The following is a 17,852-nucleotide window of genomic DNA, read 5'->3' as shown; positions in this document are numbered from 1 at the left end:
GCTCGATGGGTATGTAAGCAAGGAGAATCGTCGCATTCAGGATGAAGAGTAACCTGAAAAGATTTAAAAGCTGTCTTTTTATCCAGAAAAAACGGCTGTTTGGTGTTATTCCTTCAAAAAATGAAACCGATGTGAACGTAACCCTCAACGCGCCATGATAACCAACTATTTCGACTCAGGATTATCGAAAATTGGTCGCAACGGATGGACCTTCCGAAACGTAGCAGCGGCTAGCATTTGATAGAAATAATCTTCAAAAAATAAATGCCAAAGAATGTTCTTTCGAATGATAATAAATATTCCCCATTCAATTTGAAATTTCTGTTTGTTCTGTTGAAAAAGTGATATACATATGTATAATGATTATAAATATATATTCAGCTATATTAATTTGTAATTAAAATTTGGTTCCACAAAAACTGTTAACCGTTTTATGGGTCCGTTGGGTTTCACAATCGGAATAGATCTTTTTCATATCCGGCGAAGCACTTCCTCTTCTCAGCATTTTTCTCAATTATTTAGTGCAACATTTTATGCTGCTGCCAAAACAACGATATAAACTTCAGAAAAAAGGTCATTAAACGCAAACCCATAAAGTGCTATAACTAACTACTGAATGTGTCGCAGCACCAAGAGGGGCTTGTGGGCTAAAAATTTTGAAAAAGTGGGCCGCTTCCTAAGCCTCTTCAGTTACAATTACCAATTTTGTATAGGGCAAATCACTTCAGGAACTTTACCGACACTAAAAATGGATGAAATCAGAAGATAACCCCGTCCCAATATCTTTTAATGGTTTTGTTAAAACTACTAAATGCGTGATAAATCAATAACTAAATATGACAGATACATACAATTTTACACCATCGTTGGCATGACATGACTTTATAGGAGCCGGAGTGCAAATTGGACAATGGTGGCACCGCCCACTTTTAGATGAAATCACATATCTCGGGACCCACCAAACCGATTTCTACGTGTACGACATGACATATTTGACATTGCTATGTTACAGTGCAAAAATTGGCGAAATCGAACTACAACCACGCCCACTTCCGATATAACACAATTCAACAAGCAATAATATAACATTTTATGTGCCACCTTTATATCAAACATTTTCCAAATTGAAACAAATCAGTTCAAGCCCCTGAGTATGTACCGAATATGAGGACCCCAGGGCCTATAGTTCGCTTTGTATCGAAATTATCGTGAGTGTTATACTATATGCATATAATTGAAATTCGGAAATCTTTACCTGATAATATGATGTCCGTGTCAAAAATAGGTTGAATGGAGTCAATAATCCTTAGCTCCTATATGCATTGGCCAATATGTGAGTTACTTCAATGAAAACGAGAAAGCTTAAAGCGTGTTTTACTAACAAACTATGTATCTTTATTCCTAAAATGGATAAAAATGGAGTGAAAACTTGAGCCAGCCCTTATATAACTAATATCAGAATTTTCAAACATCTGACTGAATTTACTCAATACAGATTGGTAGTGGTATGTGAGGCATCTTGCTGAAACCCAGGGAGTCATTTGTGTTCAGTATTTAAAACGAAATCAAAAACAAAAAAGCATTACTTAAAGCTACACCTGATAAATATAGGGAAATTTATAATAAATATACTTTTTTGAATAAACAAAGAACGGAGGAAATGCGGTATCGTTGCAGTCAAAGCACACTCCACCTTTTTGACTCTCACTGAAAGAACTGTCAACTCGGAACTATTTCTCGAAATTACGTCAGTAATTTTTGCAACCGTTACAGCAACAACAGATATTGTGGAAATTTTAATACATATTATTCTCGTCAATTATGTAAATTTTCATTTTCGTCTATTTTAGAGGTCGAACTTTAAAAACTGTCTGTCTGTTAAACAATCTAAGAGACACAACTAGTGTAAAAATTTAGAATTTTTTTCATATTTCTTTCTTTAAAAATACCATACCAAAATATTGAATGAATGTTTCAAAAATTCTAAAGTGCAGGCGCTGAATTCAATCCATTCGATCAATTTATCATTAAGCTCAGTTCTCGAAACAGCATTTTTGGAATTTGCTGCTATTATTACTCGAAGACAACTCTGATCACAATCAAAATTTCTGAATATTCTATATATAGTTCTTCACACAACTGCCTACCAGTTTTTTATCTGCTCAAAAATCGAACTTTGGCTATGCAAAAGCGACCAAAATTTTAAGTAAAATACATTTTTTTTTTTTTTTTGTAAATTTTTAACTTTTTTCGAACATAGACCATTACGTATAATATCTTCTAGAGATATTTTTTAGCAATTTAAATCAACGGTGAAGACAAGAATCAATGCAGCAGTGGAGATCTTTGGAATGGCCGTCAGAGATCGCATGAAATCCGAAAAATATTAAAATTTTCCTTCAAAACCTTTACTATCTATTCTAAGAATAAAAAGAAATATATTTGTAAAACATTTAAGAAAGAAGTTATTTTTAATTCTTAAAAATCGTCTCTTTTTAGAGAGTCATACCTGAGGGGCAGGTGTTTTCTCAATATCTCTCATATACCGAGCACTTTTCTCCACTCCAAATATCTCTTCGACGATCATTTCAACGTGAACTTTGCCACAAATGTTGGTATTTGATTTGAAGTTAGGTTCATGTTCTTAGATCCATGTGCAAATATAACTGTTACATGTAATACTTATAGTCTATGACTTCCGGTGTCTCGTGCCTTATTGAACTGTCTAGTCTTAACTGCAATTTTAATTAGCAACAATGCAGATGAAGAATAAATATTTGCTCAAACTTTAGAAAATTACAACAAAACTCTAATATCGTACTCTTATATGCATACATATGTATGTATATACAGAAATACATATGTATATGGAACATAAAAAGATCAAATATATATGAAAAATATATGTAGGTATACAATTTTGCACTATGTACACCAGATAGTTGGGTGCAAGATAAGAGTGCCAATTATTAGCGCTGCCACAAAGTATTTAAGGCCGATCAGCAACCAAAATTTTGCAAGTATTCTACTTCCGGTGTAGCAAGTAGCAATTGCGGGATTAAAAATAGTAATAATAATGGCGCTTCATTACATTTTATTACTCAAATTCTTGTTTCTGAACGCGGTTTTGGCACGAAACCAAAATGTCTTGGAGGCTAACAAACGTGAAACGGTCAATAATTCGACGCTCTTGGAAGTGCATGTTAGGCTCTTCAACGACTTGCTCGCCAAGGATGCGGCAATGAACAAAAAAAATATAGATGGGCCAATTGCCGTCAAAACGCACGATTGTATCGACGAATTGGAAGATGTTTTAACGAAAGCAGTGCAAGATTACGACTGGTGGAACGCAACTTATCTCATAAGAGAGGTCGTCAATAACACACAAAACACCACGGTACATTATATAGGCTATAAAGTTTTGTGGCGCAAACTACTAACGGATAAGCTGCAATATGATCCCGCTTATGTAATCGATTTCTATTCGATACTCAAAAATGTGACGCACGATTTAGGCGCACACAAAGGCCCGTTAATTGCGCTCCAGCGCGAAGTGCGCACACAACTCGTGGAACGTAGTGCGCAACTGCTTGAGGTGACACTGCACCCCGCTAATTACGAGAACATAAGCGCAATTTGTATGAATACGTCAAATTATGAGGTTGCGCGACGCATACTCACACAACTGGACGCAACTAAAATGGGTGAACAAATTTATGAAGAAATTTTGAACGTGACCTTCGACGCTGTTGAGCAGTTGGAGAGCAAAAAGGATACCGTTAAAGCGCTCAATTGTTTGGGTTTGAATGCCAATCAACGCTTGATAGCACACTTGATATTCTTGCAGCGCAACAACGATTTGCATGATCTGCTGTACGACAACATACAACAACTTGTGGGCAGTTGCAATCTGAATACCTTGGTGCCAAAGTACTGGGAACGCATTGGCACTTTCCTGCCAACGTCTTTGGAGATTCTGCATAATTCCAGCGCTGTGTGCATTCACAATGTGAGCGGTGGTTTCGGTTACCTGAGTGAATGTTCGCAAACCTCTTTGATGTGCACTTTTGACAATGGCTACAAGTACCGTTCAGCCTTTCGATTTGAGCGCCTCTTGGGCAACCGGTTTATTTTCCAGAGCATTTTTTGGCAAAATTATATAAAATTGGAGACTAGCGGCTTTAATGGCAATAGCACCGTGCCACCCGCATTCATAAAAAACATTTATGGCTCGGCAACGCCGAGTGTGTGGCAAGCGGTGTTCGTGGGCAACAACGTGGCATTGGTGGACCCCAGCATGCGCCAGTACTTGTGTGGTGGCAATCAGAGCATGTGGAGCAATGCAGAGCAATATGTGTATAGTCGACGTGCCGAGGACTTTCAGTTGTATAAGCACGAGTGTCTTTGGCTGGTAGAAGACTGCAGTGATATGATCTAGTTCTTGGCGCTGAAACACATAAATTAATTCATTGATGAATTGGTGTCTAATTAGAAAATTTTGAATAAAAATATTATCTCATTTTGAAAAGAACAAATAGTATTTTTTGACTTATGATTCCATATTGTAGAAATATTTTGGTTTTTTTATTTAGGCACATCCGTCATTTTCTATCAGAGAATCATTAACTATTGAGAAAACTCATGCAGTTACATAAATACATAAATACGTATGCATATACATATTTGGATATAACACATATATCGTTAGTATTAATTTCGTTTAAATTCCAGCACATAAATATTAAATCGTACGCTAACTCGGCGTAAAATCCCAGGGTATGCAAACTATACCGTCCGTTAATACTGAGTAATAATTTGTTATGTGCAAATTTAGTTCCCGAAATTGTCGATCGTCGTACTTTAATAGCTTCTGCATTGCTTCTATCATTTTATCTGGTGTAACAGAATCGTCCTTGGTCAAAGTGTTTAAACGTAATTGTTGTATACATTGTGCTGTCATTTGTAGCTCCACTGTTTTTTGTGTTTGATATTTCTCGGTGCGCTCTTTAGCCACATCCAAATTGGTGGTGATAAAGTCGATTAACATGAAGCCAGGACAGGTTGCTGGCGCTATCAATTGACCAGTAGGATTTACCATTAAAGGGCCAGCCTCTGATTCGATGACGATTTCATAAGCTGCCAATGTGTCAGGCCATGACTTTGGATATTTATTTACAGTCAGATAATCGCCGATTGTTGTAGTTACTTTATTCAAATGCGCCGCATATTCTCGCGCTTGTTGCTTAGGCATAAATTTCCTACGACCGATTTTTATATTACGCAAAACTTGTGAAAGTGTATTCTCATAGAGTGGTATACGCTTTAGAAACTCATCGTGTTGTGGAATGTTCTTTACGAAATCGATCCAACTTGTCAGCACGTCGCCGGTAAACAGCATAACGTGTCCTTCCAGGCTAACACCAGTGAATGGGGCAAAAACTAAAATACGATTTTTCAACGTGCCCATTGCATCGGCATGCAGATCAGTCATGCGTTCCAGGGACTTCAAACAACCACGAAAATGTTCGTAATTCCAACCACAATCGTAGCGTATATCTTTCAGCTGCAAACGCTTTGTCACAGCTTGTTGTAACTTTTTTACCTCCTCTTTTAAGTCATCCAACTCAGCTGAACGTACCTTTGCCAAAGGCGCATTTTTCTTTAGCCATGAATCCAATGTTTTCTTTTCTTCTTCTTTTGTCTGAAAGATTTACAGATACATTTTTATTTGAAATATCCAATATTTAACGAAAGCCATAAATGTATTTAATATTACTACTAACGGATACTTGAAAAACTTACAGTATAGAAAGCGTTTTCAAAGCCTGAGAATTGTGATCCGTAGTTAAAATCGCCACCACCTTTAAACGGACTTGTAGCATATGAAAATCCTGCCGCAGTTGCTGTTGCACTTGCTGGGGCCGTTGTTGGCATTGATTTAATTTTTTTAACATAGTCCGTTGGAAGATTGCATAATTCCAACAAACGCTGTACTAGCATTTTCGGATCTTTTGAATTGCGATCCAATGTTACCTTGATCAACTTGAAGGTATCACGTTTTGTCGCTTTACCATCGCGTATATAAAATTGCAATGTTTTAGTTTCGTGTAAAGCTTGGTATTTTCGCTCATACAGCGACTCCATGTGTGCACTCAGCAGCTTCAATGAGTTCTCATTAACATTACGCTGTTCCGGATGCTGTCCAAACAAGTCTGGATGTACGGCAAAGTAAAAGGGCCGCAACGCGTTGGTCAGTTCGGTGCTTATATGTCTCCAAATGGCATTTGAGCAAGTTGATTGCAGTAGTTGATGTTGGCTCTTAATTCCAACAGAATTCAAACGAAAAAGCATATTTTTATTCAACTACAAATTATATAAGCATGTGGACGAAGAACAAGGTTTGGTGGTACACTTTATTTTATCTAAACAAACATATATAATTAAATTTAAACCGAGTTATTTGCAGATGGATAATTTTAACACTATCTAAATGATTTATGTTGTTGGAAGCCTAGATTTGTGCAAAAAATCAACTATAACCAAAAAGAATACACAGAACAAAACAGACAACAGCTGATATACAAAATTTGTGTGGTTGATTAGGATTACCATTCTTTTTTTGATTTATAATTTTAAATTTCTAAATGAAATTCGAAGTATTTACGCATTTCGTTTAAAAATCATTTATTATCATAATACGAAATATAATATATTTCAGTACATTCCAATGGTTCGGAAGCTATATTCTTGTGAAATAATAGATGAAGTAATAAAGCATTTTTTTTTTGTTTATGTTTTTCAAGGGTTAGTTTTTCGCCGCAATTTTGACAACAGCTGTTCAGTAGTTTGTTTGTTGCCATTAATTTTCGCTATGTTTTAGTATTTTCTGCCGATAGCTTTTTTTCTTTACTAAACACCTGCCCTTAAGTTTTATAAGTAAATACTTATGTCGAACCACATTAAAGGTAATTTAGAGAGCGATTTTTATTAGCAATATTATACAATGTAACTATTTTTCTTTTCTATATCCTAGGCACATGTGAATTATTTTGTCCAGATGCGGAGGCCAAACTGTAAGTTGCAGAAGTAAAATATTAATATTTCAATAAACTTAATGCACTTAAATTAATTACGAAATTGCAGACGTATAAAAGAAAGACTACTACATTATTATGAATTGAAAAATGGCGAAAAGAATGTGCCAGGGCAGCTGGTGAAGGCATTTGCCCGTTCAGCTGCGGGAGTTAAAGCACCCCGAGCAAAGGATTTACGTACCGAGATATGTTTGCAGAGGACTGTGGAATACTTATTAAAAGAGTATGACTTATGTATATAAATGCAATACCAACAAATTTAAAACAATATCATTTCTAGTATAATTTTAGACAAACGGAGATCGTACAATTTCATTTATGATTTTATATTTGATCGATTACGCGCAGTTCGGCAGGAAGTAGTCATGCAACAGTATAGTGAGCGGCAAACTTTAAAGTTACTAGAACCAATGATAAGTTTTTTGGCTTACAGTCGTTATAGGTGAACTTATATTTGCAACATTTTGCATTGAATGGCAAAATAAAATGTTCTTTAAAATTGCAGACTTTGTGAAGAGCAAATAGATAATTTCGATGCGAAAATTTGCAATCAACATTTGCAAGAATGTCTGAAACGTGTTCTTTGTTGCTACGATGATATTGGTGTAGACAGTCTGAATTTAAGTGAGTTAAATAGACGCAGCTTTGTTGAAGCAATTTACCTTCTCTTCAATTTGGGAACGACAGAAGCGCTTAACCGTGTACTAAGTTTGCCAACGGAAGTAAGGTAAAACTTATATAAGAAATGTAAATTAAGAAAATCTAAAATGCTTGGTATTGATATGAAATTTAATTTAAATATTTCAGCAAGAATGAAACATTTGATTTAGCATATCGGATAGCTATAAACTACTATCAAGGAAATTTTTACCGCGTGCTAGTGGGTATACAAAAACTGCCACATATTTTAAGTGCAATAGCTGCTTTGAAATTGCAGACATTGAGACGGTATGATTTAAATATATTAATATGTGATTTTAATATAATAATTTTACTATTTACAGAAAGGTGTACATGGTATTCGCACATGCATATACAAGTAAGCAATTATTTGTGCCGGCTAGCTTTTTGTGCAAGTTGTTATTATATGAAGACGTCAGTAATTTATTGGCAGACTGCAAATATTATAATATAAAATTAAGCGAAGACAAGTCAAGTTTACATTTCCAGAAATCGGAATTTAATATAAATGCAGTTACTTTGAAGGAGACACACGAATGTTTTGTTGAGAAAAAGCTTACAAAAATTTATCTACCAGAAGTCCTACTTTTAAAACGTGTTTAATATACGTAAAGACATTTACGAATGTGGTTTATATGTGGAGATGTTTAGATTGTATTAAGAAATAAATGATAATTATGATGAATTCATATACAAGTACATATAAAAGTGTCCAGTGAGTGTTTTATGTTTCTTTCTATACCAGCAACCCTTACTTACCCCGAAAACCGTTCCCACGACAGTCGGGTCTACGAAAACCGGAACGGACCCGGATTTTTATCCGGCCAAGGACTGTCAACTAGGCAGAATTCTGCCGTTACAACAACAACTTACCCCGAAAATATACAGATTTTTAATTTTTGACAAATTAGCTTTTAATACTTGTTCTTGTTAAATGTGGAAATTGTTTGCTTAAACTATATTNCCACTTTTCGACCATGTACAGCTCAGTGACCATAAGGTATCGAAACCACCAATAGTTGCAGAAATCAATTATATTTTGTAGCATTTTAATAATTTTATTTTAATAGTGTAAAGTGAATCACACAAAACTCTCAGGGAGTACCAATTACTTCAATTAAAAATTATACAGTGATAAGATAGGCACTTATGACAAATTTGCTGCCTTTTTCTTGTGGCGAAGGAATTTAGTGCTACCAGAGTGAAATTTTGTATAAAACGAGTAAGCATTTGTTTTGATTCTTGCATATAACATTAATTTAATAAATTAATATATTGTAAGTTATTATTTTCCTTAAATTTATTATTATTATATATACTTATTAATATTTATTAATTAATTAATTTCAGCTGTATGCATACTGTCTAGAATACACATCTAGATGTGTATAAGAGACAGGTGTTAAATGTTAATTATTTAAAATTAAATATGATTTGTTCACTTTAAAATATTTTTAAGAGTACTTGTTGCAAGGCATTACTGAAATTAGTTCACTATCGAGGTATTATTACACTATTAAAAAAATAATGTCCTTTGTTTTCATATACTGGTGTTGCAACATTTTCATACTTGCTGGGTCTCGATAACAGTTGAATATTTTTTCCGATGTGTAACTTACAGTACGATTATGTAGAAATCTTTATTTTCACTTTAATGCACTTATAATGACTATTTATATGTTGGAATTTTCTCCTCGCCATATGTGATTGTTCCAGTGTTTCTACCGGCTACCAGACAATGCAATCACTATATCGCTATAGTTATGCGATTTTACTACCTTGCTGATCAATAATTGTGGAAATGGGTGTAATACCAAGAATATTTCCCGTGAACGATAAAAGCACCGAATAGTTAAAGTACCAAAAGAGACAAAAGAGTACTGCAAATATTACATCTGAAATTAATGCAATAAAATTGTTATCAAAAATAAATTTCTTAGTAATAAAGTTAGTGAATGATATCTTACGAATTGTCACACGTTCCCACTTTTCGACCATGTACAGCTCAGTGACCATAAGGTATCGAAACCACCAATAGTTGCAGAAATCAATTATATTTTGTAGCATTTTAATAATTTTATTTTAATAGTGTAAAGTGAATCACACAAAACTCTCAGGGAGTACCAATTACTTCAATTAAAAATTATACAGTGATAAGATAGGCACTTATGACAAATTTGCTGCCTTTTTCTTGTGGCGAAGGAATTTAGTGCTACCAGAGTGAAATTTTGTATAAAACGAGTAAGCATTTGTTGTGAATTTTGCATATAACATTAATTTAATAAATTAATATATTGTAAGTTATTATTTTCCTTAAATTTATTATTATTATATATACTTATTAATATTTATTAATTAATTAATTTCAGCTGTATGCATATGTGCCAGACATAAAAAATGAAATTAAAATGTGAAATTTAAAAAGTAGTGTTTCAACCCCTTTTACGGCAAATTGGTTGCTGTCAAATATCAGATTGAAATTAGTAATCACTACCAGACGCAAATCTGCCGAAAAAGTTTACTGTTTTCCGTGCATCTGTTAACAAAATCACAGAAAACAATGGCCAGTGAACAAGCTAAAGAAGCCAAATTGAACGAGAAGATTATTGGCGAGTTCCAGCAGCTAAGAAATGAACAACGAAATCTTGTAAACAATTTAAATACGCTGGAAATGGATCTGAAAGAACACAAGTATGTCTGAGGACATAACCTCAATTAATATATCGTATATCAAAGCTATTTTCAAAATTCTAAATTAGAGACATTCCATTTTAGAACTGTGATAGAAACCCTCAAAACAGTGGATCCAGAACGTAAATGCTTCCGACTGATTGGCGGCGTGCTGGCAGAACGAACCGTCAAAGATGTACTACCGCAGCTCATTGAAAATAAAGACTTCATTGAGAAGACGATCACACGCGTAAATGAAGACCTCAGCGCAAAAGGACAGCAGATTAATAAATTCAAAGAAGAACACAATATTAAGATACGCGGTGAACAAATGTCCAATGAGCAATCAAGAAGTGAAGAGGAAGAAAAAACATCGGAAAATCGAAATGTTTTGGTGTCGAACTAAATACAAATTTCAGTGAAAATGAATATGTGTGATGGGAGCATGAACTAAGTAAAGTTGTAATGCTCATTCAACTCGCGTTCATAATTCTGTAATGAGTGTGGGAATTCTCAATAATCAAAGATAACAATTACACTTAATATCTGTAATAAGCTTAACTTTCATTAAATCGAAGTGTTTCAATTCTGTTGCATGGAATTGAAGATTAATCTAGTTTCCATAATAAATTGAAGGTTGTTTGCGAAGAAATAAACACTTTCATTGATTAAAATTGTATATGTATATTTAATTAAAATATTTTTTTAAAAACAAAAAAATGTTTTGTAATAATATCTAAAAATAGAATAGATACTTTCCCTCACCTCATATTTAAATTTCCTATGGGTCTAATAAATAACAAACCTAACACCTTATATCATATCTTTGGTATAAATATATACATAATTGTATGGATGGAACCCCACAAATTTATTGGATATTTTGTTCATATCAGACTTTAGCTTTTTAAATAACAAAATTAGTTTTCAACAATTTTTTCACGATCTGTGAATTTCATTACTTCGGTAGTTGTAATCATATTTTTGTAATGTTGATGTTATGTAATTAACACATTCATATAATATTTTAAGTATAATTGATCTAATTTTTACTACGTTCAAAATTCCTTTTACCCCCACTTTTGCCCCAAAGTTTTATATCCGTAATTGTTATATCGTGTGAGACGGCTTTACACATATCGTAAACGGTAAGTGCGGCTAATGAGACAGCCGTCAGTGCCTCCATTTCCACACCTGTTTGACCTGTACACTTCACACGACTAAATAGTTCCACGCTATTGCTTACAAGATTTAACTTCGCCTCAACCTTTACGGAAGATAATGAAATGTTGTGGCATAGCGGTATTAGTTCCGAAGTTCTTTTGGCGCCCATTATGCCAGCCAATTGGGCCACACTAAGCACATCACCTTTGCCCATGTTGTTTACGTGTATGAGTTGAGCAATGGTCGGTCCCACTGTCACGGTGGCACGTGCTTCGGCTACGCGTTCACTGCTTTGCTTCGAAGTGACATCCACCATTTGAGCTTTGCCAGCATAGTCAACGTGCGTTAAATTTGCGCTGTTATTGTTCGAATCTCTATTTGAACTCGTTTTGGAAAAAAACCGTGCTTGTGTCACATATTTTGTTGTTAATTGTGCGCCCATTAGATTAGTAAGAATGGGCAATGTGTCTGGCGATGAAGTGTAGTTGAGATATCGTTGAGAATGAATCCTTTGTTGCGTTCGAATGTCAAAAGTTTTGCGAGACTTGTGGAGCATTTCTGCTGTGACATTATCATGAATGAAATTATCTGGAAGGCAAGAGTAATGTAATATGAAAGATATTATATTTGTGTGAATAAGTTTTTCTTTTGTAAATATACATATGTATGTATGTGTATTTTTTATATTTTTTCTTAGCTTGTGGTGGTAAATTTTATTTTGCACAAACCTTTATTGTCTTTTTAAGCCGCGGTCGCTGGTATTTATGTTTGTATAATCTTAAGCGTACATAAAACTATCCACCGATTAGTATCATTGGACGATTTTCCATTCGTGACAAATTCAACATGCCTGCAATAGCAAATAAAATGGATCAATCACCCAATGATAATTTATTGCGTGCAAATTATTACCAAACTTTTAAAATAGATTTTTAAAATTATAAAAAATATAATATACGTATGTATCTACTAACAATTTTTCTCTACCCAAAAGGTAATAATTTGCGCACAATATATTGATATATATATACATATATTAAATATTTCAAATGTTATCTGAGAAACCACGATATCCAAATTTATATATGTCTGTATGTATGTTTACTAACCGGCGTGCTTCCTCTTCTTTCGACTCACTGCCGTTCCAATCAATGTAATCAGATCGACTTCGGAGCAATTATTACGTATAGCGTCACGTAGCGAAAATTCTTTATTGCCAAATAGACACACTTTAATATTTCCGTCAGCGGTGAGCCGCAAACGATTACAGGAACCGCAAAAATGCTCCGTCATAGATGTTATGAATCCCACTTGCCCTTTATAGCCAGGTACGGCATACGCTTTCGATGTGTCATTCGGGCCATTAGGCAGTGCCGCGAAGTCAGGCCATCTTTTCTGTATAATGTCCACTGATTCCCTATGAATAAAAAAAATATTTGTGAAAAAAGAAGTAAATAATAGTATATATTTGCATAGCATTTTCTTTGATTTTCTATATACTATATGTATTTAAAATAAACTATGTAATAACTGAAAAAATATTAACTTCATAAAGTGCAAACACTTGATAAATACAAAAGTTTTCTATACAAGGATTTAATATTGATCCATATAGTTTCTATCGGGACTATATGCTATATACTTGAAGGACTCTAACTTGATATATTTAACTACTTTAAAAGGTATTTTTTCTTGTTTCCTAGTGCTTATCAACACATACTTGGAACATGATCATTTTAGATACAATAATTAATAAAAATATCCGATTTGGCGAGTTTAAGTTTTGTAGAAATATTTTTCAAGCATTTCAGATATAAAGATACAACAGATGCTGTATATATCCATATGTATGTATACATAATAATTTTCACCTACTTGAAAGAAATCAACCGACTGGTTTGCCATTTGTTGCCCGTGAATGGCATATACTCTATAAAACGCACATCCACCGCACGATCTTTGGTGAATTCGACAAAATCGCAAATTTCGTCTTCGTTGAAATTGCGCATAAGCACACAGTTCAACTTAGGCTTATAGCCCAGCTGTATGGCCAAATCAATGCCGGCTATAACGCGTTCCCAACCCTTGCGTCGTGTGATTTCCTCGAAACGTTTCGGGCGCAACGTATCCAAACTGATATTTACCGCATCCAGGCCGGCACGCTGCATCGGCAGCAAGAGACGTGTTAATACTAGGCCATTTGTAGTAATACCGACACTCTCCAGTTTCGGTATGGACTTTATTTGGGCTGCAAGCAAGTACACCAAGGTTTTTACTTATAGACGCAGTACGTATGTATGTATGTATGTATGCACTTACCTATGATATCGACTATGTCACGTCGTACCGTTGGCTCACCGCCGGTTAGACGAATTTTACGCACCCCTTGCTCAACGAAAATTCGCGCTAAGTAGAGAATTTCTTCGGTGGTTAACAGATTTGATTTCGGTTGTAGTTGTACACCTTCGGCTGGCATACAATATTGACCTAGAAATAATAGCAAAATTTAAAATTCATCTTGCGAGTTGAAATGCTATCAAAACACACTACTTGAATTGAAATTTGTTTAGGTATGTATGTATGAACATACTATACAGTATGTGTGCATATATAATTTTTGTACGCTTATCTTATCCTACATCTTTTTCAATTAGTAATCAATAGGAAATACAATTTATAGAAGCACATTTTAATTATTTATTAGAACGTAGCAGAGAGAAATAGTTGTAAATATATGTATATACATATGTATGTGATATAATAATCAATTAGAGACAGCTATATAATTTGCAATACAATGTACTTCTACAATTTGCAACAAATACATAGATAAGGAAGTCAGCTCATATTGTATGTAGTATACAGCCAATAAAAACCCAAAGCAACGTTTGATACGACAAATTTGAAATGGAGTTTTGTTATTACGATGCCATACATCATGTAATATGTATGTATATGAAAAATTTTAAGCTTTGACTACCAGTTGTAGTTAGAAGTTACAACAACAATATACAAGTATATGTAATTATTGACGGTTTTCAAATTTAAACAAGTGAATTTATAAATATGTCAATGCTTTGGACCGCACTATTAAATTATACATGTATGTATTTCTGTGTGTGTATACAAATTGAAGAAATACGGGTATGGACCGATGATTTCAACTGTCTTTAAACCGTTGTTTTTTTCTGGATGTAATGGCAGCTCTTGAATATCTTTAGGTTTGGCTCGAAAACGTCGGATCTTCTTGGAACTTTTCAAGAGACCATAGCGGCTACTGTTCTGGCACAAGTTGTATATTGTACGCTCAATTCAAGATCTCGACGTAAAATGCGCCAAATCATTCCATACGTTAGTCCAAGTTGCTGCGAAAGGCACCGAATCGACTCTCCACGGTCCTCCTGTACACTCTCAGCTACGGCTATTATATTTTCTTCACTGTCTGCTGGACCAATAATGAATGCCCTTGATGGGTGATGGCTTTGCGAATAGTACGCTCAGTAGGCCGACTATGCTGACCATATATTGAACGAAGCACGCGAAGCACTTTCCTTACAGAGCGTGGATTTTCGAAATAAAAATGAAATGACAAACAATACTGAACAAAAATAAGATGACTCAAGCCTCATCTGTCAAAAAAAAAAAAAAAGACAGTGAGAAAAGTACGTCTACTCGGATCACCCATTATTTGAGTGAAATACACATGTGTAAATCACTATTTTCTTTCGGGAGCTTTCTATCAACTCTAAGAGATGGCTGCCTTCACGGTTGCTCTGAAGTGCAGTCCCTTCACTGTGGCGTGGTGTCACGCTTATAGCCGACCGGCTATACTGACTTTGAGCGCTCAAAACTAGTCAAGCAGTGCACACCACATTACATTAGCAAAGGTTTAAAGGTTTTTCCAAACTCGACTAACATGGGCGTCAGGCACAGCCGAATCGTCGGAAACTGCACAGCCTATGAACTTTCTAAGAAGGGCAGCCTTGCCCCAATTTCATTCGATTGGTAACGAGTTGGTTGTAAGATGCGCACTTGCGCTGAACCTATGGGCCCCCAGTGATCTTGGCAGTCGCTGGTAAATAATCGTAATTTGTGCGACTTAGAGGTGCTTCTGGCCCAAAGTGGACCGTAGAAGATCCTCGGAAATACTTGAATTTAGCAAAGTCAACCTCGCCGTTAATTTAGATTCTTTGACGACGCTGTCCGTTTAGACTGGCGGCCAGCTTCCCGCCCATTCACTTTGTGACATTCAAATCACATCACATCGCGATGCGAGAGTCACCTAAGCACTAGCCAGGCACGGTGATTGCTTTACTTTTATATAGCCAGCTGGCAGTTGATAGTGAAGATGCAAACCATGTTAGCGATGAGATCACTAGGGGTAAAATGCTCATGAGATTCTTATCTAACCAATCACTATTCCTTACTAGATGAACCTTCGGTATTATTAATACTTAGTACCGAAATTCGGAGTTAGTGATCTCAACTTTAGAAAAGCTACGTCCAATTTATGGTCGACATAATGTCAGATCAACACTTGAGCGTCTAGTGGAAAAATTTGAATCCACAGGCACAGTACAAAATGTTCCCGTGCCAGTGAGATAAAGAATACGAGCAGTTCCGAAAATATTGCTGCCGCTAGCACAACAATTAAGGAATACCCAAACCAATCTCTCACACGTCGCACTCAAATGTTGAGCATCTTTGTGCCGTCGTTGTGGCGAATTTTGTGAAAAGATCTTGACCAATATCCTCACAAGATCAAACTTCCGCAAGAACCGAAGCCGCTTGGCCACCAGAATCGTCGTATATCCGTGAATTGGGCTGAGCAATAACTTGAAAATTATCCAGATTTTCATTGAAAAGTCATCTTCAGTCATGGGGCTCATTTTTGGCTGAATGGCTTCGTCAATAAATAAAATAGGCGTTATTGTCAGGTAGCAATCCACTCGCACTCCATGAGTCAACATTGCATCCGGCGGCATCATTTGGCCGTACTTCTTCCGCGATAATCAAGACTGGTACGTTACTGTGAACGGAAATCGCTCCTGCTCAATGATAATGAACATTTTTGGCCCGAATTGGATGAAATGGACTTGGACAATACGTGGTTCCAACAGGACGGCGTCACAAGCCACACAGCAAATGTCACAATCGATTTATTGAAAACCAAGTTTGGTGAACTTGTCAGAATATTCTCCGATAATTTCAAGTGATCCGGTGGGTAGTTTCGGAATTTGAGCGTATTTGCAACATTTTTCGGCCACAACAGATTTCTCTAGAAATGCTGCTTTCAGAGACCGTGAAGAAAATTTCTGGACTATAGTCATAATATGTATTTTTTCTGTGCTTTTGCATTTCAGGTTATTCTAAGGCACTGCTTTTCGGAGTTCCTCCTTGAAATCGACTATGGGATCGAGGGCATCCAAAATTATTCAAACTGAATCGCTGATATTTAAAGTATATAAAATTGTTCAAATGTACATTTTCTTAAATAATTTATTAAATAAAATACCTTCACAAAAAAAAAAATCACATAAAACGGGTTTTTTCTGACTTTCAAGTAGATACAAGTACCAACCCTTAACTCAACTTAAGCTCTTTTACCATATAATCGTCAACTAAAATGCAAAACAAAGTATCATTTCTTCAATATGAGTGGTTTCTATTATATTGTTTATGCAAAATGATGTTACGTAATTTTTCATTAGAGGTGACGATATGTAAATTATAATGATATATGCATGTCAATGTTTTAGACACGATTTCATTTGTCTATAGCTAAATATATAATTATTGTTTATTGCATTCTCTTACTCACAGCGCAAATTGCAACGTTCGGTCAATGAGATCCTCAGATATGTGTGGTGACGTCCAAAAGTGTCCGTCAACGGTTGACTGCTTATCGGCTTAACCTGTGCCTAAAAATACAAGATACGAATACTTTTTTGAATAATCAACGAATTAAATACGCGGTTGTAATGTTTGGCTTTTATGCTACACAGCGAGAGCTTTGTAGTATTGAAGGCTATCTCTGAGCGCGGTTTGTATGTGTGTGCTGGTTTAATTTTAACACAGAGGTATGTAATATGTATAATGTATGCAGTTGTGGTAATCATAGCTGATTGGATGCTGTTAATTTCATATTATATTTAAAAATTGGTTCAGTTATTGCTGGTGTTTATTTATAAAATTTGGTTCCCTTTAATATAAAAAATAAAAATTATAAATCAAAATTGTATA

At 35.1% G+C, this 17,852-nt stretch overlaps 6 protein-coding genes across 6 annotated transcripts in view; 3 read left to right on the top strand and 3 right to left on the bottom strand.

Moving 5' to 3' along the window:
- The first annotated feature begins 2,892 nt into the window (after nt 1–2,892).
- On the top strand, nt 2,893–4,526 carry LOC108965559. Its single transcript, XM_018928082.1, has one exon. The coding sequence runs from the start codon at nt 3,077–3,079 to the stop codon at nt 4,436–4,438; it is 1,362 nt and encodes a 453-aa protein (XP_018783627.1). The 5' UTR covers nt 2,893–3,076; the 3' UTR covers nt 4,439–4,526.
- Nucleotides 4,527–4,583: 57 nt separating this feature from the next.
- On the bottom strand, nt 4,584–6,558 carry LOC108965552 (T-cell activation inhibitor, mitochondrial). Its single transcript, XM_018928070.1, has 2 exons — nt 5,803–6,558; nt 4,584–5,701 (listed from the first exon to the last, which is right to left on the bottom strand). The coding sequence occupies exons 1-2, from the start codon at nt 6,349–6,351 to the stop codon at nt 4,754–4,756; spliced, it is 1,497 nt and encodes a 498-aa protein (XP_018783615.1). The 5' UTR covers nt 6,352–6,558; the 3' UTR covers nt 4,584–4,753.
- A 293-nt stretch (nt 6,559–6,851) lies between these two features.
- Nucleotides 6,852–8,474, top strand: LOC108978610 (germinal-center associated nuclear protein). Its single transcript, XM_018948986.1, has 7 exons — nt 6,852–6,965; nt 7,034–7,073; nt 7,144–7,317; nt 7,375–7,536; nt 7,600–7,821; nt 7,902–8,042; nt 8,099–8,474. Exons 1-7 carry the CDS (start codon nt 6,947–6,949, stop codon nt 8,376–8,378), a joined length of 1,038 nt encoding a protein of 345 aa, XP_018804531.1. The 5' UTR covers nt 6,852–6,946; the 3' UTR covers nt 8,379–8,474.
- A 700-nt stretch (nt 8,475–9,174) lies between these two features.
- LOC108978669 lies at nt 9,175–9,965 on the bottom strand. Its single transcript, XM_018949066.1, has 2 exons — nt 9,743–9,965; nt 9,175–9,670 (listed from the first exon to the last, which is right to left on the bottom strand). Exons 1-2 carry the CDS (start codon nt 9,840–9,842, stop codon nt 9,537–9,539), a joined length of 234 nt encoding a protein of 77 aa, XP_018804611.1. The 5' UTR covers nt 9,843–9,965; the 3' UTR covers nt 9,175–9,536.
- Nucleotides 9,966–10,240: 275 nt separating this feature from the next.
- On the top strand, nt 10,241–11,119 carry LOC108978793 (probable prefoldin subunit 2). Its single transcript, XM_018949253.1, has 2 exons — nt 10,241–10,466; nt 10,551–11,119. The coding sequence occupies exons 1-2, from the start codon at nt 10,336–10,338 to the stop codon at nt 10,849–10,851; spliced, it is 432 nt and encodes a 143-aa protein (XP_018804798.1). The 5' UTR covers nt 10,241–10,335; the 3' UTR covers nt 10,852–11,119.
- The window catches only part of LOC108978788 (molybdenum cofactor biosynthesis protein 1), a 10,681-nt gene continuing 3,942 nt past the window's right edge, over nt 11,114–17,852 (bottom strand). The window contains exons 2-6 of the mRNA XM_018949241.1: nt 17,431–17,530; nt 13,929–14,096; nt 13,485–13,857; nt 12,719–13,026; nt 11,114–12,197 (exon numbers count right to left, since the gene is read on the bottom strand). Of these exons, the coding sequence (XP_018804786.1) occupies nt 11,488–12,197; nt 12,719–13,026; nt 13,485–13,857; nt 13,929–14,096; nt 17,431–17,530 (1,659 nt within the window). The 3' untranslated portion in view covers nt 11,114–11,487. The remainder of the gene's footprint in view (nt 12,198–12,718; nt 13,027–13,484; nt 13,858–13,928; nt 14,097–17,430; nt 17,531–17,852) is intronic.

Source organism: Bactrocera latifrons, unplaced genomic scaffold (assembly GCF_001853355.1).
Source record: "Bactrocera latifrons isolate USDA-ARS-PBARC rearing strain unplaced genomic scaffold, ASM185335v1 scaffold_1, whole genome shotgun sequence".
NCBI lineage: Eukaryota > Metazoa > Arthropoda > Insecta > Diptera > Tephritidae > Bactrocera > Bactrocera latifrons.
Note: the sequence above shows the minus strand (reverse complement) of the source record. Positions and strands in the feature narration are given on the sequence as shown.